The sequence below is a fragment of the Notothenia rossii genome, assembly GCF_949606895.1.
Source record: "Notothenia rossii genome assembly, chromosome: 10".
Taxonomy (NCBI): Eukaryota; Metazoa; Chordata; class Actinopteri; order Perciformes; family Nototheniidae; genus Notothenia; species Notothenia rossii.
This window is the reverse complement of record NC_136908.1, coordinates 58,937,540-58,965,350: the sequence shown is the minus strand read 5'-3', so window position 1 is coordinate 58,965,350 and position 27,811 is coordinate 58,937,540. Positions and strand designations below refer to the sequence as shown.

The 27,811-nt window shown below is 40.3% G+C and overlaps 2 protein-coding genes and 1 long non-coding RNA gene across 4 annotated transcripts in view; 1 reads left to right on the top strand and 2 right to left on the bottom strand.

Annotated features, from left to right (window-relative positions):
• Positions 1–11,789, bottom strand: part of nampt1 (nicotinamide phosphoribosyltransferase 1) — a 32,835-nt gene extending 21,046 nt beyond the window's left edge. Inside the window, exons 1-3 of the mRNA XM_079654172.1 lie at positions 11,605–11,789; positions 4,570–4,726; positions 1,921–2,024 (exon numbers count right to left, since the gene is read on the bottom strand). Coding sequence (XP_079510298.1) covers positions 1,921–2,024; positions 4,570–4,726; positions 11,605–11,658 — 315 coding nt within the window. The 5' untranslated portion in view covers positions 11,659–11,789. The remainder of the gene's footprint in view (positions 1–1,920; positions 2,025–4,569; positions 4,727–11,604) is intronic.
• Positions 11,790–13,818: 2,029 nt separating this feature from the next.
• The window catches only part of gsap (gamma-secretase activating protein), a 43,110-nt gene continuing 29,117 nt past the window's right edge, over positions 13,819–27,811 (top strand). Inside the window, exons 1-17 of the mRNA XM_079654170.1 lie at positions 13,819–14,285; positions 15,114–15,184; positions 16,464–16,520; positions 16,613–16,682; positions 17,001–17,048; positions 17,138–17,226; positions 17,802–17,871; positions 18,045–18,094; positions 18,443–18,568; positions 18,687–18,743; positions 18,851–18,897; positions 19,152–19,237; positions 21,077–21,154; positions 21,284–21,361; positions 21,548–21,640; positions 23,549–23,711; positions 25,509–25,599. Coding sequence (XP_079510296.1) covers positions 14,198–14,285; positions 15,114–15,184; positions 16,464–16,520; positions 16,613–16,682; positions 17,001–17,048; positions 17,138–17,226; positions 17,802–17,871; positions 18,045–18,094; positions 18,443–18,568; positions 18,687–18,743; positions 18,851–18,897; positions 19,152–19,237; positions 21,077–21,154; positions 21,284–21,361; positions 21,548–21,640; positions 23,549–23,711; positions 25,509–25,599 — 1,362 coding nt within the window. The 5' untranslated portion in view covers positions 13,819–14,197. The remainder of the gene's footprint in view (positions 14,286–15,113; positions 15,185–16,463; positions 16,521–16,612; positions 16,683–17,000; positions 17,049–17,137; positions 17,227–17,801; positions 17,872–18,044; positions 18,095–18,442; positions 18,569–18,686; positions 18,744–18,850; positions 18,898–19,151; positions 19,238–21,076; positions 21,155–21,283; positions 21,362–21,547; positions 21,641–23,548; positions 23,712–25,508; positions 25,600–27,811) is intronic.
• LOC307021760 lies at positions 23,095–27,281 on the bottom strand. 2 transcript variants are annotated; one of them, XR_013803243.1, is made up of 3 exons: positions 25,788–27,281; positions 24,974–25,593; positions 23,095–23,729 (listed from the first exon to the last, which is right to left on the bottom strand). It is a non-coding gene; the product is annotated as an uncharacterized lncRNA (long non-coding RNA). The 2 variants fall into 2 exon arrangements; XR_013803244.1 differs by having other exon boundaries at positions 25,498–25,593.

Below are 27,811 nucleotides of genomic sequence, written 5' to 3'. Positions count from 1 at the left end.
GCTTTGTGTATTTATAGCCGCACTTTGCTGCTGCATACTGTGTCTCTTATGACAGTAATCTGATTACAAGCTTGCTGCATTATGTGTGTCGTGACTGTGTGAGTTTACATGTCCGACAGACCGTTAGCCCTCAGTATGTGCAAACATTAAAGGTCCCCTATTATACTGTTTCTCATCAATATATTATAGGTCTCAGATATATACAAAACATGTCTCTGAAGTGATTGGCTGAAACACCAAACAGATCATTGTAGCATTACCCATAATCCCCTCTGTTTCAGCCCTGTTTCCAAAGTGCTGATTCTCTGTCTGTTACTTTAGATGAAAATAAGGAGCCCCTCCCCACGCCCCTCTGAGAGATTTGGTTACAAAGAACACAATGGTGCTCTAGGAGGAGATTCAGGTGATAAAGTGGGGGGGGGGTTACCTTGGTTGGTGATTGGCTAATGGTTGCATGAGCAAAAAAAACATTATGACATCATAAAGTGGCCAAAATCAGATCAGCTCATTTTCAGACAGGTTTTTAAAGAAATGGATCAGGACAAAAAGAGAGAGAATCTTTGTTCCTGAAACTTTCAGAGTCTCTTTCCACAGAGGGGACACATGTTGATGTAGAAGAGACATGAAGAAGAGGGGACACATGTTGATGTAGAAGAGACATGAAGAAGAGGGGACACATGTTGATGTAGAAGAGACATGAGGAAGAGGGGACACATGTTGATGAAGAAGAGACATGAAGAAGAGGGGACACATGTTGATGTAGAAGAGACATGAAGAAGAGGGGACACATGTTGATGTAGAAGAGACATGAAGAAGAGGGGACACATGTTGATGTAGAAGAGACATGAAGAAGAGGGGACACATGTTGATGTAGAAGAGACATGAAGAAGAGGGGACACATGTTGATGTAGAAGAGACATGAAGAAGAGGGGACACATGTTGATGTAGAAGAGACATGAAGAAGAGGGGACACATGTTGATGTAGAAGAGACATGAAGAAGAGGGGACACATGTTGATGTAGAAGAGACATGAAGAAGAGGGGACACATGTTGATGTAGAAGAGACATGAAGAAGAGGGGACACATGTCGATGTAGAAGAGACATGAAGAAGAGGGGACACATGTTGATGTAGAAGAGACATGAAGAAGAGGGGGACACATGTTGATGTATAAGACACATGAAGAAGAGGGGACACATGTTGATGTAGAAGAGACATGAAGAAGAGGGGACACATGTCGATGTAGAAGAGACATGAAGAAGAGGGGACACATGTCGATGAAGAAGAGACATGGAGAAGAGGGGGACACATGTTGATGTAGAAGAGACATGGAGAAGAGGGGACACATGTTGATGTAGAAGAGACATGAAGAAGAGGGGACACATGTTGATGTAGAAGAGACATGAAGAAGAGGGGACACATGTTGATGTAGAAGAGACATGGAGAAGAGGGGACACATGTTGATGTAGAAGAGACATGAAGAAGAGGGGACACATGTTGATGTAGAAGAGACATGGAGAAGAGGGGACACATGTTGATGTAGAAGAGACATGAAGAAGAGGGGACACATGTTGATGTAGAAGAGACATGAAGAAGAGGGGACACATGTTGATGTAGAAGAGACATGAAGAAGTGGGGACACATGTTGATGTAGAAGAGACATGAAGAAGATGGGACACATGTTGATGTAGAAGAGACATGAAGAAGAGGGGACACATGTTGATGTAGTAGAGACATGAAGAAGTGGATTTTGCATAATAGGGGACCTTTAAAGTGAACTAGCACCACAGTATAATTATCTAGTTTCAACGTTCCGCTCCATAAACCTGTGAAATACTTTCCTGTGGAATCTCACTAATATGCACGACAACTCGTTACTAGTGTTATGTTGAAACAAAGATGTGTCGGTGCAGTCTCTTACCTCCAAGATGTAGTTCCAGCCCTTCTCGTTGAAAACATCATCCTGGAAGTGTTCCCTGTAAACCTCTTTCGCCTCCTGGATTTTCTCTGGGGTCACGACCTTTCCTGGAGAGGAGGAAGGGCAAAGAGAGAGAGAGAGAGAGGGGGGAGGTTCAGAAAGCGATAGAGTGAAGGGACTGGAACGCTCTGTCGTAATGAAATTAGAGCTTTTTATGCTAAAAAGGCCTCTTTATTCAAACACACAAATGTACCTCCTTTCAAGTTTTTGGACCATGGAAACGGTTGCACACACACAACAAACCAAAACAGAGACAAATATAAACGAAGCTTGATATTGTTGTATTAAAGGCAAACAGCTAGCATGGCTCTGTTCAAAGCTAATAGAGAGGCCAAGTCCCGCCCTTCTACTTCCGACCCATGGGACCTTATTTCGGAAAAAGTATGTATTGAAGTGGAGAGAGAAAGATTATCTCTCGATCCCGTTTGAATTGTGCCACGAATTCTAAGGGGAAGCACGATGGTGCCTTTTAATTTCAATTTCTGACTTTGTGTTTCTTCACCTCTTACTCGCTTAATGTTTAGGAGAGTGCATTTACGTTGTGCCTCTCTTCCTGTTTCTGGCTGTTCTTTTCATACCCTTGTTTCTCAGAGAAGAGAAGAAATACTATTCTAAAAAGGAGTTGATACATGGTGTCTCTTCACTTGTACACTTGAGGGGTCAGAGTTCATATGGTGGAGGGATTCCATGAGCGGTATGCGCCGGCCCGTGCCTTTACCTTGGACTTCTAGTAGAACTGCTCGGGTCTTGATAGATTGAGTGGGGAAGTTCAGGAGATCTTTTCTTAAATGATGAAACATATGATGTTTGTCAATCTTAAAAAAGAATTTCCACGTCAAAAAAGTCAGTTTGTCGTAAAACTGTTGAAATATAAGACTATGAAAAATACGCAAATAGAAAGACTACAAATCCCAGAGTCCCGGTCCCGCATGCTGGCTCTAAGGAACTGACTAACTCCCCTTGTGTGTATGTACAGCTCTCGAAATGCCCAGACTTGGAGTGATTTTCACCTCTTTTAATACTTTTCACCTCATTCTGAAAGAAAGAAGTGAAATGTGCCAACGTGACGGCCATCTTGGTGTGTGGTGCGAGACGGGAGATGTAGTTCATTGAGCGGTTTCACACAAAAAAAAGTGTTACTTCACAGTTTTACGACACATTTTAATTTTTTTGACTTGCAAAATTATCTTTTAAATTGACAAACATCATATGTGTTTTTCGTGGCACAATTCAAACGGGATCAAAAGATAATCTTTCTCTCTCCATTGACTTCAATACATACATTTTCCGAAGTAAGGTCCCATGGAGGTCCCCCGGAAAGGGAGGGACTTCGCCTCTTTAATAATAATAATAATAATAATGTCTCTTCTGTTGTGTCTTAAATCATGGTGATAGTAGGGGGATGTCTGCAGGACTCATGCCTTTTGTTGGTTGCCTGGCAACATCAAAGATAAAATGAGAGAGTGAATAAAAACCTTAAAAAAAGAAACGATGGTTTTCCCTTAAAGTAAAACATCTCTTGATGACGTTTCTTTAAAATGTTTTGGTAAACAGGTTCCTTTTTCCTACTTCTACGTTTCCTCCTGCACCTTCACTAAAGTACAGTGACAGAAGATTAAAATGCACTCCATGTTTCAGTCACGATGCACCCTTTTGGGTCCATAAGCAGGAGGATCGGGGATCTAACGGCCGTGCTCCTCATTGAGCTGTGAGGGACGCCGTGTGCAGACAGCTGGTGTTTCTGCCTCGTACGGTGGAGAGCAGCTGTGCTTTTGTCTCCCTCTCGCTCTGTTCTGCCCGTTTCCCCCGCACCTCTGCTACCGCACCGTGAAATCCTCTTAAGAGACAGGAGGGGGGGGGGGGGGGGGGGGGGGGGAGTCTCAGTCTCAGTCTCTCTCTCAGTCACTCTCTCTCTCTCTCAGTCTCTCTCTCTCTTTCTCTCTCTCCCTCTCTCTCTCTCCCCTTCTCTCTCTCTCCCTCCCTCTCTCTCTCCCTCTCCCCTCGGGATGACGCCGACAAACATCCACCTTTACAAACTAGATAATTGCAGCGCTGCATTATACTCGCTTATCGCTTCCTTCTTAACCGGCTGGCTCTGTGCTGCTAATCGTCCTGAAGCACCTTCTTGTAAAAAGGAGTGTCTCTGCAGGCCACAATAGAAAAGCACCGGCCATGTTGAAGTGTCCTCAAGCAATGCACTGAATCTAGAGCGGTTCTGCAGATGACCTTCCCCCATACTACTTGTGACCTTGTCCTGGAGAAAGTGCTCCCACGGAGACAAATAGCACATCATAAAAGGCTTTTGGTATGTGGCCTGGTTGTAAAGGGAGACTCACTGGACAACAGCAGGACAGACTTGTTTAGTTGACTGGAAGCACATTTCTATTAGCACAAACATGAAGAATCATTAAAAGCTGCAAAGTCATTCAATCTGGCTTCAGCGGCTGTTGCTCAAGGGGTAACTAAGTATGCAGCGTGTGGTGATGTCTGCAAATCAGAGGGTGAGCAGCTCGATCTGACAACATGTGAAACTTCATCACAAAACAGGCGGAAGTTTTTAGAAGCATCATTTCATTGTAAACCGAGACTGACCTTTCAGGTATTTGTTGAGGATGTACTGTAGGCCGTAGAAGACGGTTTTGTCATATTTGACTTTTCTGCTTTTGGTGGGATCGGTCCTCCGCTCACGGCACTCGAAGTAGGAGTACACTTTACTCGTGTTGGGGGGGTACTGTTTGTAATGCGTGACCTGCAGAGACAAAGAAAACATATAGGGGATTAGACAGATTATTTTAGCAGTTTAAAATAAGCAAACTTGTTTAAAATATTTAGATTTTTATATCATTGCTTAAATGTTTTCCCCATTATTAGGGGTTTGTTTGGGGAGTTTTTTCCTATCTACTGGAAGGGTCGAAAAGGATGAATTTTTAAGTCCCTTGAAGAAATGTTCTAACTGAGCCTAAATAAATAAAATGATCTTGACAGTTACCGGAATAACATGCTTTGCTTATGCACTCAAATAAGCTCATGTAGGTAAAGAAGTGTGAAAATGAAGACACAGCACACGTGTATTCCCTGAACTGTATGGAGGTTTTGAGTCATCCACGGCTTGTTAAATCTTGACACCTCAATAAACAGTACCGTAGTTTCAGAGTTTCACAATGTATAAATACTGATACAGATACGCCTTTCAGGGGAAGTGTTGAAACCCTTTATGTCAATTCTCAAACACCTTCAAGATCACATAGCCTAGCATAGCTTTAAGACCCCATTTACACAGGAGTGCAAACGCAAACGAACCGAATTCGTTATCAAAAGAGTTTTCCGTTCACACGCATTCGGCTCATTTAACGTGTCCGTTCACACGGGACCACTGGAAACGCTGTAGTACATATGCCGGGCCTGTAAGTGGCGCTGTACTTCTGCCACAAAATACACCAAAAGCAGCGAAGAAGACCCCCGAGCATGGTTGCCTTTCTGTTTATGACCCGCAGTAGATTTAGCAACATGTCGTTCATGTAATTCTCCATGTCCAATTGTTGCTGATGGTTGTGGTAGAGGAGCTACTGACAGTAGCTACTGAACATGCTACAGCAGTGAGCAGCAGAGGTGGTTTTTCATCGTTATTAGGAAATGACCGTATAGGACGTACACACGGAGCCGTTTGGCCCCCCAGAGCGTTCCGTTTGCAGATCTATCTACCTTGGGACCCGTTATGGTTTGCAGGGTCCGTTTCCGCGGTTCCGTTACGGCCTCGTGTGAACGAACGGGCTATACGCGAGAGAAAGGTAGCAGATACAACCCGTTTTGTTCTTGTGTAAACACTGCCTAAAGCTGCTAGATAACATGGAGTAGTATGAAATGCAAATATAAGTCTTATCACATATTGATGTCGGACGACGCAGCAGTTTTGGAATGAATACGCAACAACGAAACATATTTTCAAAGACTTCGAATTCCTTTCAATTACAACAGACAGCTATTCACGGTCACAACTCAAGGATCCCGGAGCAAAGACGTTTTTGTTTATTTTATCAGTGTTTAGAGCTCTAGTTCAACAAAACACCCATCAATCAATATATTGTGTTAAGTCAAACAAGACTAAATGTCTTTTCCCACGCATTTACTATTATTCCCTTACCACAATCAGTGGTGTGTGCTTCTAGTGATCTGCTTATCTACTGACAGACAGAATAAAGTGTGTAAGACATGCCCAGGCTTGTTCCTCACTCGATGAGTGGGGGGAAGTGTACCACACAGAGAGGAGAAGATAGTCAGCTGGAGCCATCTGGTCGAGAATTCAATCCAAAATGAACCCAGGGATTTCCACTGAGAACACCGGGGCATCTCAGGGTCAACTTCCAGAAATAAGGTCCACAGATTGATGGGGACGGCTACAGATAACTGACTTATTTTGTAATGGGATCTTTCAGACTGATCTGCTTTCAATAGTTTACCTGCAATAGATTTAGAATCAGAGACGGCAAGGACTCAATCTTTCTATGTGATAAGCTGAATTCAGTGGACATTAAACGTACATCTTACAGTCGCATCTAGGGAATTATACTTTTCTCACTTATTCTCACCGCATTCACTACAAACTCCTGGTCCTCACCTACAAAGCCCTCCACCATCTGGGCCCCCCCCTACCTCACTGACCTCCTCATCCTCTACCAACCACCCCGGTCCTTCAGATCCACCTCAGCCGGTTTGCTCTCAATCCCCAAGGCCAAACTCCGGAGGTTCGGGGACAGAGCCTTCTCTGTGGCAGCCCCGAAGCTCTGGAACTCCCTCCCCCAAGACCTCCGTGAGTCTGATTCCCTCACCCTGTTCCAGTCCCGTCTCAAAACCCACCTCTTCAACTCTGCTTATCCTTAAACCCGCCCCTCCCCCCTCTGAACCAACAACCTCCTGACTGCTTTTCTGTTTTTGTTTTTGTTTGTGTTTTTGTTTGTGTTTGTGTTCTTGTTTTGTTTGTCGACCTTACTCATAATTTAAAGCGTCTTTGGGTCTAGAAAAGCGCTATATAAATCCCATTTATTATTATACTTAATAGAAATGATAAAGGAGGACATAAAAGATCAAACAAGGGTTAACATAAGTCATGGGTTTGCTCTAACCTTGGTAAATACTTCATTCATGTCGCAAGCACAGGAAAAGTATAGATCACAATCTAGAAAAGTAGGCATTCGAGGATCAAAATAGTTATTTCCTAGTTGGGCAAGAAGTTTGAATTAAATGTCAATGAACGACTCAGTTTCTTTGACCCCTGTCTCTGTCCTTTCGTGGACTCAAAATAGAGTTAAGTGTCACACAACTTGACACTGTGCCTGACACATGCCAATGGAGATACACAAACACACACAATATGTAACCATGTCTAGTTTGCAAGCTGCACTATCCAGACCTCTTCATGCATTATCTTATAATCACCATTTTCTGATCGTCTTCAATAAATCTCTGTGATTAAACTCGGTTTCACTTTCCTTCTCATTACGCAACATTATAGCATCATCAAAAAATGGGAAATTATGTAATAAGAAGGAAGGTGAAACGTAGTTGATATTGAATCACACTGTCTTGGTCATAGGGTTTTATTGAAGCTGCACAAATTAATATTCAATGTTTTAGCTGTGACTTTACTTTTGGTTTTCTTAAAGGAGTCGTTTGTGCTGACAAATCCACAGAGACTCTACAGTTTCCCGAAGCTCATTGGCGCGTGTTGACGTCTTTCAGCTTAATGTTTTGGTTTTTCTGCCAGTTAACTTCCTGGTTTTGGCTCATTTAGAGTTCACGTACAGTCAATTTCAGCAAAAAATGCTCTGATATGCTAGTCTTTAACTTAGAAACGCCTCCAAATATACGTCTTGCGGTTTTCGGTGATTCCCAGAAATCTGCAAAAGTAACTCCAGTGTTTAAAAAATTATTAAGATTGCCAGTTACATTGTTAGGATTCGATACTTAAACTACATTAAACTCCATGTCTTTGGGTTTTGGACTAAAACAAGACATTTGAAGACGTAGTTTGGGTTGTGATTGTTATTTCCAGGCATTTTATGGACAAAACAATGGAAATAATCAGCAACAATGAAGCATATACAGCTTGAACTCGTCTAGAGGGAAGCTGACTCAGATTAACGTTAAGTGTCACCTCTTATCTTCTGACTAAGTTTACCATCCGCCTCCTTACACTGCATTATTAAACTGTGATGGTGGTGAAGCAATTAAGAATAACACATCATATAGAAAATGCTTATTATTCTTCTGTTGACCTTTGAGGATTTAATGCTGTGTCTTGGACAAGAGATAGCATTGGAAGCCATTGAAAAAAGGGGAATGTTTGGACACCTAATCTGGCAGCAGAACGGATGTCTCTCTGCAAACATCTGAAGCATGCAGCGGCTGGCCTAATGCTAAATGAGAGTATCCTATTAGCTAAATGTCACAGGATAAAGCCTCACTATAGCCATTCTGCTCTGTGGAAATGTTTCCCCCACAAATCCCAGACCTCCACCTACTTACTCACTCACCGTAATTCTCTAGATCTAAGCTTCAGAAAAATGTCCCGTTGCATAAATGTGGTCATATGCCGACAAACTAGTGTTGTGGTACTCTAAGAATGTGCACGAACAATGATATCTCTGTACATCTGAGAGACCCTTAACACCAACAATACACTTGGTCACGGCTTTGTTAAATAACGACAATAGGCGAGTTTGGCTTTGGGGCTGAGCTTCTCTATCAAATCCAAACAGACAAAACTTAAAGGCACCCAGGTGCAGCTTGTTTTCATGTCATGTGAACAGAGTGCATGCATCTTATTGGTCAATTAAATGATACCACTTCTATAGTTACAAAGGTTGTTGCACACACAACATATTCATGCCACTCACAATGGCAAAATCGAGCCACACCCAAACGCAATGGCTTGGCTCCAAATCAAAAAACGTTTTATTTTTACTTTAGTATAATACAGCAGCTGTATTTACAAAGTATGTGCTGCTGTATGCAAACGGGACACACGACTACTTCCTCCTTGGTACTTGAACTTTTGCTTATATGTCTGCTCAGCAAAGGATCGTTGGTCAGAAGAGACGAAAAAGCATAATGGCTTTCATTTTGCAGTAGGTAGGATATCCGGGTATTTTTTAGCATAATGCATTTGTTGTGCTTTGGAACAAACAAAGAACTTTTACTGATGAGTATTTGTATCTCAAGATTACATTTGGATTCTTGTGGTCCATTTTTTTTATTCAAAACTATTCCTAATCAAGTACATAGGAGAGCTCATTTCCATATCTTCTCTAGCCTATTGTGTGCTGCTAAATGACGGCAGAGTTAATTATATAAAAGGTTATGGAGTTTTTATATTTGATAGGTTATTATTTTCAACATCCGTTGACAAAAGGTGACATTTCTCATGCACAAATAAACACGTTTTATCAATTGGAGAATTTGGTATATCAAGGTTATACAAAATACAATGTTGCACATTACATAAATGTAGGTTTAAGCCAGCTGCCTTTTAATTTAACTTCCCAATATATAGGCTCAGGTTTTCAACACATCTGATCCTAAATGACTGAGAGGTCCAGCTTTTTGTTTACCACCGTGTTTGTGTTTAAGGAGTCACTCCAGCCTCGTACGACAACACAGGTTTGCCTCGCCTGGCAAATACCTAACATGACATTTGATCAGACACACTCAAATCCTTCGTCTTTTCCCCATTGAGCTGATATTTGCTGCTCCTCTTGAGCCTTTCATTATCTTGACATTTTTCAGCAATGCCCTGCTTTAGATTGGACACACACCTGGTAGCTTTCAAGAGCAAATGCTTCTGTTTGCCACTGGGAATCTCATAAAAAAGCATTTTGGCAAGTCTTTATTAAAAAGGAATAAAGAAAGATATATTAGACTTCCCAAAGTCTACAAAAAGTGGATATGATACCTTTGATAAATCATGGTTCTCAAATTGCTTTTTGTAGATACAAATTGCCTTATCACAACCATGACATTGTTTTTATGATAGAGATAAGCGTTATCCGAAACGTTGTAAAAAATATCACTACCGAGAAATAAAAACCGAAAGTGAACATATTTCTTGGAAATGGATTCCAGGAGACAAATATACATTTAAAAATGTAGTGTAAAAAACACTTGGCTTACACTCAAAGGAATTTCCTTTATGAATATAAGTACTACATCCCGTAAAAACGATGTCTTTACTTTGTAAGGAGACTAAAGGGTTTTTATTTCTTAGCCTTGGTAGCTCCATTACATGATAAAGCACCTGTTTTAAATGTTGATTAATATACTTGATATGAAAAGACCTCGCAAAATCTCACACACTCAAAGCATGGCTGGCTGAGAATTAAAAAAAGACAGTATAAATAGACACTGGTTCAAAAAATATCACCCTGTTAAGAGATGTGTTATATAAATAAAGCACAACTCTACCTGGTGCCAGCTCTGACTTTCAATGCAATAATGTGATGGCCTAGACAAGTAATAGTACAGTTCAGTTCTTATAATATATCTTATTAATCATTATTATTGTGATGTATATGACCGAAACAGAATTTAGTTTGAGGTACTTTCCAATAAGCAGGATGATGCCTAATAGTCCAACCTCAGTTCCCATTAATTTTCTCTAGAGCTTCAGATTTTTTTGAGAAAGTACATAATGATCACACCTCTTCTTGTAATAATTCAGCTTGTAGGGTAACACCTTTTCTTGTAATGTAGTTAAATCAAGACTCCATTTACGCAGTTATGAGTATCAACCTCACAGTTTTAAGCTTCCCATTTTCCATTTAAACTCAACCCTGTCTGTCCTGACTCCCTTCCTGTAATTTCTGCCCTTCTTTCCCATCATCACACCCACCACTGACCGGTCACATGACTGTGCAGAACATGGAGACTGGCCTGGAAACCACTTGCTACGTGAGATAAAACACTCCTAGAAGTGCATTTATTCTTGGGATACATGTTGCGTTTGCAGCCACGCTCTTTAACATTACTCCTTGTTTCATTCGCCATCAAAGCCGGAGGCAGTCGACCATTACAAATCGTTGTTATGGGACCAAACGTACCAATTATACGCATGACTTTGGACCCAGATAGGAGCACACAGAGAAATGACTCATGCCTCATTTTAACTTTCGGTTTTGATTTCCTGTAAGTGAGGCATTGGCATTGCCAGCTAACATGACGCCTGGTTGGGGCTTTTGAATAAGACTGAATGAGACTTTGTCCATGTGTAGCTCGTCGGGCTATCAATACAGCAGTAGCTAGCTTGTGGCTAATATTAGCTCTTTTTTATATCAATCTCCATTGCCTCCTTTCTGCGCTTCCCATGAGCTAGCTAGCTAACACAGCTAGCTTCATATCACTGTGACTAGCAACGCCGGCTACGTAACAACCAGCAGCTTTAGATATACGTTAGGTGGCTTAAAGATGGATGCTCTCTTCCTGAATTGTGGTACTCCATCTTCCAGCCCTTATCTTGCCAATTCGGCCTTCTGTGAACCGACAGAGACCGGCCACAGTGAAGATGGCCTTGGGACCGGTGATGCAACCACCTTGACTTTATGCTGTATTTTCCTCCATCAGAAATGAGTACTGTACCTTGTATGAGTCGGTGGCTAACAGTATGCTGAAGTCGCTGTCTCTGTGCTCCATCTTTCCCTCCTTGTGGGTCAGCTGTCAGTAGGTTCAGTGCTGTGGTTCGGCGACTATCCAGCTCCAGTAGTGTAGCTGAGTTTGGGGGGGAAGGACCAGGGGAAGGACGAACGAGAGCCGGGCGGGGGAAGGGGCGGGCGGACCGGCGTCACAGAAACTCCGGCATCACTCGGGGAGGTTCGGTTCTACTCGGCCAGCCATCCTGGTTTCTGAATCAGAATCAGAAACGGGTTTAATACAAGACAGGTTTACAGTACACCACGTACTAGCAATTTGACTTGGTGTCGTGACTCGTGGAGCATAAAAGTAAAACAAGAATCAAAAACACAGGTAGAGAACTAGAAAAATATGTTTTGCATCCCCCTGTTATTTCAGCCAAGATGAGTGTTTCATGTACGAAACTCACCCTGTCCACTCAGAACAGTACAACATATCAGCTGGTAGAATAGTTTAATCCTACAGTGTATTTTAAAGGTGGATGCACTATTTGTAGAAAAGTGACTTTGTACCACTAACTCTAATTGGGTCAGATTTGTTTCTGCAGAAATAAAAGAAATGAAGAAGATGTATAGTCAACAATAACTTTATATAGTAGGCCTACCAGTCAAAGGTTTGGACACACCTTCTCATTCAATGGTTTTCGTTTATTTAAAATGTGTTCTACTTTGTAGATTAATACTTAAGACATCAAAACTATGAAAGACCACTTATGGAGACAATTCACTTGCATCGAGCTCTCCACCCGCCCCCCCCCCCCTCGCCCCCCCCCCCCCCCCCCCCCCCCCCAAATTGTGTGCCGCCAGATTTGGTGGAGGAACTGATCATATATGACAAGAAAGAAATGTAAATAAGTTATGGCATTAAATGTGACATATTTCCATAATGACATTATTATTATTATTATTATAGAACAATGAGAATCAAAGTAGTGATTATCCATCAGAAGTGCTCAGACATGGGCTCTTATTTGCAGTTTTAAAACTCATCAGAAGGGAGCAGTGTTGGTCATCAAATGTTAAAATATCAGAAATTACATGAGCGTTCATTTTAATGTACTTTGGCAATCTTACATAAAGTAAAATAAATTGCATTTCCAATAAATTCATGCCATAACTTTAAAAAATGTTTCACAGCAACACTGATGTATTCATTATGGTTCTCTTATTTGTGTGCCTTAACCTAGGATTCCTTATTGTATTTGTGTTTGTTTTTAACTCGGCTATATTGTAAATGAGTTCTCCACCTTAATGTATTTCGATCATTACTGCAATAAAACTGTTGCTAGAGGAAGCCACCCTCATTACCATTTGTTCTTTGGAGACCATAGTCTTAATGAGCTGTCTGGAAGGAAACTAATGCAGCTATAAAATTCAACAGCATAAAATTTAATAACCATAAATACATGTTATAGTTTAATTGTACATCTGAGTTGGTTAGCCAACAAGCAGATGTTATTTTAGACTTCAAACTATTCAAGAATGAACTTATGATTACTCTGTATTATTAATTTCTCTGCAGGAGAGTGTGTTTTATAGCATATATAAAAAGCTTAATACACAGGGGAAAAGAAGCTTGATACATGAATGTTGCGTCAAAATAAAAAATAAATAAAATGACTTGGAAGGAAGGCAGCCAAGACAAGTGTCATCTGATATGGTTGGCCTCAAATATCTTACTATGTTTGAGTTCAATTTGTCTGCATCTCGAACCCAATTTCTGGGATTTATTTAGTGTTGGGCTGTGCTTTTGCAAGTTTAACAAGAGTTACTGTGTGCACTAACTCTACACAGGACCCCAAATAAAGTGTGTCTTATCTGTCAGAGAGAAACCATTATTTATTTTATTTTCATTATCATACATTTTACCTCCTTGTGTCTATTAACCTGATTAAATGTTATATTTTGTTGCATGTACCTTTTAAAGTTCTTAACAAATAATCTGAGGAGAATTTCTTATTTTTAACTTGTGATGTGTCGCCATTTTGTAAAGCACTTTGAGCTGCATGTGTTGTATGAAAAGTGCTATTTTAATAAACGCTTTATTATTATTATATTATCATTATTTTTGCTTGTAACTGAGTATTTGAACATTGTAGAAGTTCTTATTTTACCTAAGTACAACATCTAAGAACTGTTTCTACCACTGATCATATGTGTCACCTGCCTGTGACTCCATACTGAGTCTGGATGGTGCTCTCATTCAGCGGGACCGTGAGAGATTCCAACCCGCCTGACGGATGCTTTCCTCGGCTTATGGCAGCGACTCTGCCCCTGGGAAGGGAGGAGCTTATTACTGGATAAAGTTTCATTTCCGCATGTCAATACATATGCGTTTCTAAAGACAGGAGGAAGCTGTATGTGCACTACTGCTTTAAGTTTCAGCAACAACTAGCCAAAGTTAGCATAGTTAAATGGTCACATGATGCAGAGCCTGAACGCACACCGGCTGTCAGGTGCCAGGAGCCGCCTCTTCACGAAGCAAGCTTATTCCGGAGTGTTTTAAATAAAGTAGGGATTTTCAACTGAGGATTGGTGTAAACATGCTGAAGTTAAAGCAAAAGTTTGACCTGCACAGAGATGTTGTTTCTGACATTCTGAGGAAAGAAGCGTCGGTCTGCAGAGTGAAAGGTGAGGCGTTCAGGTGTCATCGGTACTCTTTAAAGTTTTGTAATAACTGAATAGCTTTGACTAATAGCTAGCGAACAGTGTCAGTTCAACCTGTCACTGTTATTAAAGAGCCTAGACCTAGAGAGTATTTATCTACATGATTCATTTGTGTCATTGCTATGAAATTGCGTAATATCACATACAAAGTCAATTTCTTTGAGCAAATGGAGCTTTTAGAAACAATTGAGTGGCTAAAAGTTTTATATACTCCAGTAGATGGAGCCATTTACTCCTCATACTTCCTCTGTAAATACCTTGTAAGGACACCAAAACAAAAGTTATTATTTCCTGTTAAACGTCCTAACTATGGATACTAGTAGGAATTAAAAGATAAAACATATAAAAAATACAATTTTTAATAAATGAATTTCTCAGAACCTTCTATCCAAAGACAATACTGTATAATATAAACAATGGATCATTTAAATTATTTATTTTCACTGTAGCCAATCTCAGTACCAGTATTTGGTGAACATAGGACTAAGAAAAAAGTCGTGACAAAAGTCGTGATTAAAGTGGTAAAGTGATGCTTGACAGTGGTGGTTCTGCAGGAAATGCACCAAAACTCATTCAGTCTCAGTGGTGGCACATTTATAGATTCCCTCAAAATACATTTGTCCCACACACCTCGGCTCTTTACACATGTATAATATGTTGTTATACAGGGGAACACACTGTATCCTCATCAGCCGTAACACTATATGTTCAGTGTGAGCAGTAGCGGTCTGCATGTTGTTGTTCAGACATGATGAGACGTATGGGTTCATAATAATGATGCTGTGTCTGCAGAATACTCTGGAGCAGTGGACACCCGGATCCTAAACATTGAGAGGGATGGAGGCATCCTTTACTCCTGGAAGGTACATTCATAGTGACAGCAATGCAAATTGAATAGTTTCCTTGTGGAATTTACTCATTAGTCAACCACTGCTCCTTGTACTAGACTCCTGGTACTAGGATGGGTTAAATGCAGAGAAAAAATGTCACTGTGTGCTGTGTTCTCTGCATGTGTGACCATTAAAGAGGCTTTCATCCCTCCCAATTATATTCTAAGTGTAATTAGTCTTAACCTTTATTTTTTAGTGCTTGTTCCAGTTTAGTTTACAGCCTGCATTGGTCTCACTTCTTTGACTCAGTATAGTGTAGTATGTTAGAACAAATTCATATAGTTTAAAACTATTCTGTTCCAGCTGTCCGCATCCCTCATTTAAACCCCAGGGAGGTAAATATTAACCCCCCATATTCTCTCCAACAGGACACCACAAAATGAAATAAAATTATATTTTCTAACATACAGATTCCTCTTTATTTCCGCTTGACATATTTTCAGAAGATAACGTTCTCTGTGCTGAACTGTGCTTCTCTGCACAACATGAATTTTTAATGATAGGCTCGCCAAAGAGTCAGTGGGTTTGCTAGGTTAAAGACAGTGGGCAGCCTGCAAAGAGGAAGCAATCTCTTTTTTCTGTGAAAGGTTCACAGCTCCATGCATGCCTGGCTGCACCTTGGGTTTCAGAGCAGTTTCCTTCCTTTTATTTAAAATCCTCTGAACCCCGAAATAGTGTTGAGTTGCTGGTTTGAAGTCAAGCAAGTCGAGTCTGGATAATCGGCAAGGTCAGCAGAGGTAATAAGGAGATCAAGCATGGCGGTCTACACAACAAAGTGGTGCAAGAAACCAGTGGGAAAATAGGTTTTCTCAGTCTAGACAGATTGGGAATATCCATCTCTGTAGTTTGATTGATTTAAAGGGGCCCTATTCTGCTCATTTTCAGGTTCATATTTGTATTTTGTGCCTCTACAGTGACATGTCTCCATGCTTTAATGTTCAAAAAGCTCTTTATTCTTCTCATACTGCCTGTGCTGCAGCACCTCTTTTCACCCTCTGTCTGAAACCAGAGCCCAGTCTGCTCTGATTGGTTAGCTGGCCGGCTCTGTTGTGATTGGTTAAGCGCTTAGAGATGTCCCGCCCCTTAGCCTATCACGTACAATGTATTGGAGCGCTAGCTAATAGAAAACTTTGGGATTTTAGCCTTTGCAGACCATTGACATGCACGGAAACATATATAACACCCTAAAAGGAAATTGAAAAGTGCCTCTTTAATGACCTACATGTAACTAGAGGATTCATTCTTTTGATAGGGAGCAACAGGGACTACCAGGATTGGGAAATTTGACTCCAACACCAAACAGAACAAGGTACCGTCTGTGTGTGTGTCTCCTTCAGATTTTGACTTTTGTGCTTGTGTGTGTTAGCATTTCCCCATGAGGCTGTGCTTTCTCTCCAACAGCTCCTGTACACATTTGACAAGCAGGTGTGTGTCAGCAGCTGCTCTCTGAACAAGGAGGAGACCCTGTTAGGTGAGCCTCTCTTACTTACAGATGAAATAATTAGCAGCAAATGAGGCGAAACTCTGACCTTTAATTAGGCAATTAAGTGAGCGACCAAACTACGGTCTAAATAATAAATGATCTAAGCGTCTAGGGAGCAGTTAAGTATCTCTATAACATTATTATTTTGCAACTCAAAAGAAGAATGGGAAGGACAAAGTTTGTTAGCATATTAATGATTAATGGTGCCAGATCATAGTTGAAGAAATGCTGATTTAGTGTAGAATATATATATATATGCAAATGAAGTCACATGACCCCTTGCCTGTGCTTTTTTTGCCCCCCCAGCTGTCAGCTTGGCACAAAACACCAGAGGAGAGGAGCGCCTCAAACCAAGTAACACCCGAGATCTCTTCATCATAACGCACTTTTTTAAAACTTCCTCGTTACCTTATTCAAATCATTTCTCATATCGTGTGTTTTAGTGTCCAAGTGTCTAACCCTCCTGATCGAGATCCATCCCATCAACAACACTAAAGTCCTCAAGGCGGTAGACTGCAGGGTCAAAGTGCAGGTACTGTGTGTGTGTGTGTGTGTGTGTGTGTGTGTGTGTGTGTGTGTGTGTGTGTGTGTGTGTGTGTGTGTGTGTGTGTGTGTGTGTGTGTGTGTGTGTGTGTGTGTGTGTGTGTGTGTGTGTGTGTGTGTGTGTGTGTGTGTGTGTGTGTGTGTGTGTGTGTGTGTGTGTGTGTGTGTGTGTGTGTGTGTGTGTGTGTGTGTGTGTGTGTGTGTGTGTGTGTGTGTGTGTGTGTGTGTACTGCAGCCAGGAGCTGATGTTGCACTTATTGTGCATCTGTGCCATATTCTTTGTTACTGTTTGTGTTTGTAATTTCCATTTCTTCTCTTACTCACTTAATCATGCTTTACATATGTCTATTTCTTAGTTTTCTGTGTATTATTTACCTTATTAAGCCGCTGTTGGCTGCCCGTGTTCCTTACCGTGTGTTTCTCGTCCAGTTGCCAAACTGCTAATTTAAATAAATGCCAAGAATGTTTAAGGCCTGCATTAAAATATGGAAATCAGCAAATAAACTTTTCCATCTGGTAGCTGTTGTAAACCGCGAGATGCTGACTCATGATTTCTGCCTCCAGTTCCTGCACGCAGAAACTGACAGGAGATCAGTGCTGGAGAGCCACCTGCTGCTGCTGACTGAGGATGGATGTGAGTGTGTCTGTGTGGGCTATATTTCACTAATCTCTAAGGAAAACACATCATCACATTCAGAGACATAATCTTTCTTTTTCTTACATTTTGAGGGGGAAAACACCGCCTTCTCGGGGGACTCGTATAATTGAATACATTTGTATTTATATATATCCTTCTGTGTGTTTCAGATGTTGATCTCTACCATGTTATGCTGACGAAACAGGAGGGTTACAGAGTGGTGAGTGAGAATCTAAATTCACCACTTTTCTTTTTTACTTTACCCAGCTCCTTACTTTATAAAAAAAGTCCCAAAAGTGGCCCTTCAGCAAAGCTATGAAATGCATAGAGAATATTTCTTGCCGGAGGGTTCTGTGCTGTTTTTTAAAAGTCTGAATTCCACAAATACCCAGTAAATAATAAGTAAAAAGGTTGTGATTTGTTTACTAAACCCAGTGCCTTTGAATATATGGTTCCACCTCATTATCCAGCCATAAACGACTGTGTCTCTCGTGCCCTCGTGGGGAGCTTTGCATTAAGAATTCACTGTGTCTACAAAGCTGAATATGAATGTGTTTGTGTGAAACAGGTGATGGCAAATCCGGAACGTTTGTTAAAAACAGCAGAGAGGATCGTAGAGGACTTCTGCTGGCTCCAGTGGGACGGACACACACAACGAGTCTACTATCTCACGCATAGTGTGACACACACTCAGGCATGTACCACTGTACTTGTGAGGACATTGCATTTTTATAACAATCATCTAAAATAACCAGTTCAGGCAGACAAGGTACGTTTAATAACTCAAAATCCCTGTCGTGTGACTTTCACAGGACAAGTTTCTCATGCGATGTGTGCAGTTTTATCCCAACCATAACTGCGAAACTATGGTAAATCATCTTTCTGTCTTACACTTTAATAGATAACCAGTCTTTTTGCTCAAATCATATTCAAAATGTTTTGTTTTTAATGTATTTTTAAAAATCTTCTCCCACAGTTGGAATTCCCATTAGAGTTTCCTGCTAATCTTTTCCGCACAGTCAAGTAAGGCAACCACTGCTAGCTTAGTATATTAAATATATTTCTCAGCAGTTATTTTATTCTATATTCTCAATTTCTTGAAATGGTATTGAAATGTTCCTGTAATCAAAGGAACTAAAAGGATTTTTCGCACACTCCCTGCACTGTACAAGTTAGTCGTTCATCATTGCTCATGTTGAAAATATTTAATGTATTTCTTTATTTATATAATTTACTCAAATTAACTAACTGGGACATTTTTTGTGTTTTTCCAACAGCTTTGTAAATCTGGGTTTCGACCACTATCACGAGAAGAGCCCAGAGCAGGAGCCCCTGAGGCTGAAAGTGTTCACAAACATAATAGGTAACACGCAAACATTGTTTCATGAATAATATTTCAGTCACAGATTTGTTCCCCAAACCCTCTAGAGATGTAAATAAACTAACTTGTGGTTACAGTTCATGACTAATCCTAAATATGTTTGTGTTTTGCATTTCTATTTCTGAAAACAAGAAAGTAAGTTTTAACAGAAGTTATGATAATAATCAAATTATATGCACGATAAATCACAAATCATATTTAGAAAATCAAGGCTGATTTTGTAATGAACAATTCCAGTGAATATTAAATAATCAAAAGATTGTTGGAAGAATTTGGTTTCAAAACGATTGTTCTGATCATAGGGAGGCTGTAGCTCAGTGGATAGTAGGGATGTAACGATATATCGAATATGGCGGTAAATAAATGTCTCAATACCGTCGTGAGACTGACAAAATATATATATTTTTTTAAACCTTTATTTAACCAGATGGTCCCATTGAGATCATCGATCTCTTTTTCAAGGGAGACCTATCCAACATGGCAGCAAGTAGGTTACAACATGAACATAAAACAACAGATAACACAAAAGGACATGGTATTCACAGGGCTACATGTACATACCTAGAGACATAGACAAGTACCAACAGTATATTTATATCTCGCCCTGTCAACAAGCCTCACCTTCTTGGCAACAACTGTATTGTTTTTGAAGTGGTGGAGAGACAATGCACAGTTTGACCCACTGCTGTCACCCATGGCCAAAGCATATCTCTCTGTCCCAGCAACATCAGTACCAAGCAAGAGAGTTGTTTCCACAGCAGGGGATATTGTAAACGCCCAAACATCCCAGCTTCTACCTGGAAATGTGGACATGCTCATATTCCTAAAAGATAACCTAGATGATGCTGAGTGAGTGAGTTAGTGAGTTAGAGTTGAGTTACTTGAAAAACTAAAGTGAAACTTGATTTATTCTATTGCAGGGTCTGATTATTATATTGTTGACACTTTAAAATACTACTATCCTACTAAAATGCTGTACAAATCAGATTTATTATTTAATAAAGTAAAAAAAAAATCAAGTAAAAAAAAAAAAAAAATTCAAATTGTTTTCCCTTAATTTTTCAATATCGCGATAAATATCGTACCGTGAGTTTTGGTATCGTTACATCCCTAGTGAATAGTGCGCTGAACTTTGAATCAGGAGATGGGAAGTTCGAGTCCCTTTTTTTTTTATTCGTTCTGTCCCTGAGACACTTCACCCCAAATTGCTCCTGTGGGGATTGCCCACAGTACTGAATGTATGTAAGTGGCTTTGGATAAAAGTGACATATAATGTAATGTAATAATGATCACTAAAAAATGCAAGTCGAATCTGTTGCCTATTGTACAGTATGATTTATAGTGTGTCACAGAAGTAAACAAAGGAGTCCAATGGAGGTGTTTCAGGTAGGGTTTTGAGTGTGGGAGAAACACTCGAACACTCCCCATTAGCCTTTGCAGACCATTCACAAAAACCTATATCACACACTACAGGAAAGGGAAAACCCCAAATGCACAACCGGGCCTCTTTAAAATATTGACATGTATTAGTTTGTTACCCTCAACCAAGAGTAATATTCAGTGTTTTGGAATAAGACTTTTCCAAATGATTGCATGTTGTCATATTAGAATTCAAACCTTGAATTACCATTTGATTTATTCATGAAATTGATGATTGAGGCTTTGATTTCAAAACCAAATACAAAATCCGACTGCCTTTTTACTTTCCATCGAAAATACATCACACTTAGTTTAATTTCTTATCGAACGTCATGAATGTTTTCACTGATTTTGCCCTACTGTGTGATCCATAACCTTTCTGTCCCTGTGGTTTGTTTTTAGGAAGCATGTGTGTGTGCTACAGCCAACATCTGAAAGCCAAACAGGAAGTGAGCTACACTGTGCTTTTAGTCCACAAAGGTGCGCATTCTCTCTATTTACATTTGTTTTTAAACACCTAATTTATTTTTGCTGTCTCTATTCCTATGCTTCTGTTTTTATCTTGAGCATATGCTGAGAAAATTCGATTTTTTTGTTCTCCTCCTGCAGACTGCAGCAAGACGTTCAGAGTGTCTCTGGGCAGCGAGCAGAAAGCCACACATCTCCATCCGCTCTTCATTCCTATAGGTCATTGCAAACACAGAAATGTAAAACAGTCACACACACATGCCTCACAATCCAGTTATAAATTCAGCTCAAGTGTGTGAGAGGTTTACATGAATACCTACAAATGAGCGCATGTGTCCTCGGTCTGGTGTGCAAACAGAATACTAATATAACAGGTGTGTAAGTGAGGCTGTTATTTTCTCGTAGGTTACCACATCCTGGTGTACCTGCAGGACCATTTCCTCCACTGTATCAACACCAGGCAGCAGGAGATAGTCTGTCACTCCCTCTTTCTCTCAGGTGAGACAAGGTTTCTGTTCAATTAGCAGTTTGTTTACTTCCCCTCTCATCCACACTACAAGCTCCCTTTTTCCCTGATACGGTTTTTTAACCTTCCTGTCGTGTTTGTTTCAACTGCTCTTACATTAACACAACAACCATTAATCATCACCACTTTTAATTGAACACCCGTTTAAGCTGTAAACAATGTCTCATTCTACTGGTTTGCATGAATAACTGGAGTAAATAAACAAAGAATAGACACTGAAAATGTATTTTATTTGTGTGTGTGTTCTATCTGATGGATGAAGATAATGTAGGGCAGTGATTCTCAACTGGGGGGTCGCGACCCAAAAGTGGGTCGCGGACCTGTTTCAAGTGGGTCACAGATGTGAGTAAAAAAAAAAAATTAACTTTTTTTTTTTTAAAGTCAAACTTTTATTTTGAAGGCCCAATTTTCTAACGCTGTGCATGCAGTCGGCGTTGGACTGGAAGTACCGGAGACCATAAACGCTTCGAAAACTTCTGTCTCGTAGTGTTTTTTCGAGTCTTCTGGCCAATCAGAATCAAGATTGTTGCCGGAAGTCCCCACGGAGAATAACTTAGCGGTAGAACTATTCTTTATACATCCATGGGTACAACTTCAGATACAAATGAACACGTAATGAAATATGACCCCCGGTTTGATGATTGACAGGTCACAGAACAATGGGGGCTATCTACCCTTACCCACAATTTAAAGTAAGTCACACAGATCTCCTCTTTACTCTTCTCTCTGTGTGGAGCAGCAAGCTGTCAGAGCAAAGTGAAAAACAAACAATGGCATCAAATATTATTAAAATGTCGGGTAGTAATAGATGAATTTATTTTCTTCTCAGAGTGTACCAGAATGCGTAGTTTATATGTTAGTATTTCTAAAAATCTCCTGAGAGAGAATCCCTCCAGACTTTTTTCTGGGGTCGAGTTTCCAGATTTTGTGCATTTTATACAGTTCATCTTTGATTCCATCATCTCATTAAACCTACTTTAGTTCTGTGAAGGGATATAAGCCCTGTACTTCAATTTAATTAATATTGGAAGCTGAAAAGCGTATATATTACAGCGCGATTTTTTTTGTTGAATAGATTTGAGTGGTTCAAAATTTTGGGTCGCGATTTATTGACAAAGAAAAAAGTGGGTCCCGGGGCTAGACCAGTTGAGAACCACTGATGTAGGGTTACCCATACATTTCTTATGGTGGTCATTTTTAACCGGGAACATCATAGGTGCTACAAAGTTAAATAAACCACTCAAAATGTAATGAAAGTGCTTATAAGATAAGATAGTACTTTATTGATCCCAATTTGGGAAATGTTTGTGTGGCAGCAGCATAAAAAGACATGGCATTGTACATTAAACATTTGAAATAAAGTAGAAAATATACATATAATGCAATGTATACAATAAAAAAGTTATTAAGTTAAGTTATTATATATACATCAGCAACGAAATATGTTCCAATGCCTACCGTGGAGGATATCATAAGGCCTTGAGACAATCAAATGTAAAACACATTATTTATGATTGATGAAAGAAGTCAATCGATCATATTTGACCCAAGAACGACACTAGGGTTCAACATGGATCCTGTACAAACACACAGCTTTCATTTTCAAATCAAATCAAGTTGTATTTATATAGCATATTTTTAAGCAATTTTTGGTCGAGCCATAATAAAAAATACCCTACAGTAAAGACACTTTACAGCAAATACAACATCACAGTTTGTGCAGAATATCGGTATGAGAATACTACACCCTCTGTCCTTAGACCCTCACATCGTACAAGGAAACACTTCCGGAGAAAAACCCAGTTTAAAGGGGAACATGGGAGAAACCTCATTTGATTTGATTTGTTTTCTCTGTCTCTCCCTGTCTGGACGACCTTCAGGTCTTGATGTGGACCTGGGTTTGCCGTCTCAGTCAGCTGACGTCACAGTGTTGCACTCAGAAGAAGAGTCCAGTGGCAGTGTGTTGGACCTGGGCAGCGGCAGGATCCACGAGGCCGAGCTGAGCCCTGCCTTCCTGCTGAAGATCCTGCGAGCTCCTTCCAGGTGAGCGTGCTTCAAGACCTTTTGTGGAAATAAAAGATTCATGTCGATCAGGGTTAATGTTTCTATACATAGATGAGGAACTTGAGAGCAGAGGGAGGTATATATACAGTATATATATATATAGACAACGAGCAGGTGGAAAGGAGAAGTCTTTTTTTAAGGTTATTTTGGAACATACACACCTGCAGTGTCTTGGGATAAACTGGTGCAAAATGTTCCTGTCTATAAATACAGACTATGGTTGAAACGAGCCCATTGCTAAGCCTCAATTATCTACAAAAGTATCTAAACAGCTCATCCCAAAAAACCTCTCACCAAAACACCCTTCAAGTGAGAAGTTGAGCGAATGAGTCAAACTGGCAAATAGATATGTCTCAAAGATCTCTCTCTTTCCAATTTCTTTATCTGTTCTTGAATGTAATGTTGCCAGCTTTGCCGAGCGAGCCTTACCCGATGTGTAAGTGCTTTAAACATGCATTACTTTTTAAAGCCAGCAGGGGGAAACTTCACTGGTTGCAAGAAAAGTCAGATTGTCTAGAAGTCTATGAGAAATGTACCCTACGTCTCACTCAAATTATAACATCAAGGAATATTTTCTTAATGAGTTTATGGTCCAAATCGCTTCGTCGATACATCATGGTTCTATTGAATTTGTCAATATTTGTCCGATGTGGATTAAAATAGAGAAAAAAAGCAGAGTACGCTACGGATTGCCAGGTCGCTACCACAATGTTTTCCGTTCATGAAAGTAGATTTTAACATTCTGGTCTTCTAAAATTGTCTCGTGAAGCGTCTTTTTTCTCTAACTTCTCTTCTGTTTTTCCAAAAAAGATGACTCGGCGTTTCCAAACGTTAGCCAACAAACCAATGGGTGATGTCACAGTGACTTAAAGGTGGGGTAGGTCATTTTGGAGAAACCACCTCGAGTGCGCTAGAATTTGAAAATACACAGCCGGAACAAATCTGCCACTTCCTTACAGAGCCCCTCCTCCAACACACACGAACGCGCACATGACCAATGAGGGCACGAGATAAGTTTGTGCACAGATGGAAGGCTGACAGGCAGGTAGGCCATCCAGTTATTTTAGTCGGGCCGGCTCAGATGATTGGTCGTGCTTTTTACAGCGCCACGGCTTCCACAGATGACTTTTTTGTATGGATTTTTTGTCAAAGCACTTCAGATATTCATTGCTATCGGGATGTTAAGAGCATTCCATGGAATATAACAAAAAGTGTATCTCGAGCCGGTTTCTCAAACGTACCTACCCCACCATACTCAACACGTCACGATTTGGGTCCTCAGCAACATCCATGTATTTAAGTGTGAAGTAAATCACATAAAGGACACACACACACACACACACACACACACACACACACACACACACACACACACACACACACACACACACACACACACACACACACACACACACACACACACACACACACACACACACACACACACACACACACACACACACACACACACACACACACACGCACACACTTCAATATTAGTTGGATGTAAGAACAACTCTAGCTTGACTCATGGCCAGAAAGGTCAACCATCATGCTTAATGAGGACACATCAGGGACCCCTTGTTGGTTCTTTGACAACATTTTGTTCTTTTTTGCTTCATTCATTCATAAATCCCACTTTTAAACGGCTCATATATCACACCGCTGTACCCAAATGTTGGCTGTCTGCCTGTGCTTCTGCTGCGTGTATGTGTGTTTGAATGTGCTTATGTTGTATAAAAGTTAATTTGCTGTATCATGTCACCCGTGTCCAAGGTGTCCCAGCAGCAAGACTGACCCTCAGCGCATGGCCGCCCTCCACTGCCTGCTGGTGTACCTGGGAAACGACCCAAACCTGGAGCTGAAGGTACACAAATGGAAAAAAAGACAGGAAAGGAGATGGGAGGACAAAAGGATTGACATTTAAAGCAAACTTTCTGAGTTTTTTTTCAGGTCACCTTTTTTTACCTTCAAAATAAACACATCGTCTGGACCCACAATAACCCAATAAAAATGATTTTAATAAAACAAAAATCTGACAGAGAATGCACTCACCATTGATGAATTGCATGTTAATTTCACTGCAAGGTGCTTTCATGGATGGCAAAGTAGCAATAAATAAATTAAGGCAGCTTTTCTGCACTTCTGTGTGAACTCAGTAGGTGTCGACCTTGAGGTGCGCAGGTGGAGGGAGGAGAAAGAAAAGCTGTAATGAAACATTAAAGAAGTGCAAACATATGGACAGAGATCAAACAGATCCAGACAAAGAGAGAAAGAGAAAAGGGCAAATATTTTCCTGGAAACAGCGCTGACTATGACTCAGACTCAATTAAGAAGTCCCCGCCGTCCTGATAGATTGCAATAAATTCTTTCTTTAGAGGTTAAATGAGTCACTTGGCTTCAGGAGTGCAGATAAAAAAGTGATGGACAGTGTTATTGTTCGTTATTTTAAGATAATGCTGTGCACATTATGTTGATTTCCTTTTCTTTCTCTTCACACACACTGTATGTTATGCAGAATTTATGTTTTCTGATATCTTTCATCGGAGGAATGGGCTGCATAATATAAGGTTTCACTCTGACTGTGAGCTTTGCAGAGACTCTCTTGAGGACATCTTTATTTGTAATTGAAACATTAGTATATCAAACAATAGAAAACCGCAGTGACGCGTCCTAAAACCCGAAAGTAAACTCCTTCCGGTTCCTTCGCCAAAAACGCAATGTAATTTCTCCATAGGATTTTGGAAAATAGCTGGAAATAAGATCTGTGGTTGAAACATTTAAGAGCCGGATCACGTTTTGTTCAGCCAGATAATCTCCACATGTCTACCCTACTTTTATCATTTTCGAATCATAAATCTAGTCGCCAGAAGCAAAATGCTAACGTTATGCTATGAACGAACTACAGCAGGGACGCTGCTTCAACGTCACGCCAACTTAAGATCCATATTCAAAACTACAGAGGAAGTTGAAGAGTTTGTTTTAACAGTTTGAAGGAGGAAGGTACTTGCTTTCAGGCAGAACAGGGCAAACAAACTTAGCGGCAGTGTTTACGTATTCGGCGTAATGACATACAACGGCCTCGACAGCTTCTGTTCTGTAGTCCTATTCAGCCACTTGTTGACAACCATCGTTTTTCAGACACCTAAACTCTTCAAAAATCACCAGTGGGGTCACTGCTGATTAATGTCGTAGAACAAAACGTGATCCATCTCTTAAATTTGTGTCAACCACAGACCTTTTTCGAGCTATTTTCCAAAATCCTATGGAGAAATCTCATTGCTTTTTGTCGAAGGAACCGGAAGTGGTAAAAATGCTAACTTACTTCCGGGTACTGCGGTTCTCTATTCAGCAGTAACTACAACTGTTACAACCAAATTGGAGAACCACTGAGTCTGTAGCCAGCATGCTGACAGTGACAATACTAACATGCCGATGTTCAGAAGTGTGTTTGCCATATTCAACATCTTAATTTAGTGTACATTGTTTTATGTTAGACATGTAAAGTACTGCCAGATGCTAACTTGCATATGCTGGGCAATTTGCACAATTAGCCTATTATTATCATGATTATTAATTAGCCTATCAATTAACTATTGGACGTATAGGCTATAGTTAAAAAATGGCGTGGCCCTTTATAATTAAGATTAAGATAATTGTGGAGTGGTTTTGGGGGTTATTGATGATGCTGAATCAATTTCTGACATGCTCAAGTCCAAATACTGGGACATATTTACTACATATTTTGATACTTTATCATACTTATTCACTGATGTTCCAATAACTATCCTTTTAGAGGTGCTGGGAGAAGGGTTAAGACAACATACTGTACCTATAATTATGACAGGAAAACTTAATATTGTCCCATGACTAACTGGGAAATCAATACTTTGAACGTCAGAATACCAGCTTCAAGTCTTTATGCTAAGCTAAGCTAAGCTAATCGGCTACTGGCTCTAACCTCATGCTAACATAGATATAAGTGGTAGAATTTCATCATTAACGGAGGCGTGTGGTGCAGTGGGTTGTGCGTTGGTGTTCGGATCAGGGGGTCACAGGTTCAAACCCCACTGCAGTCA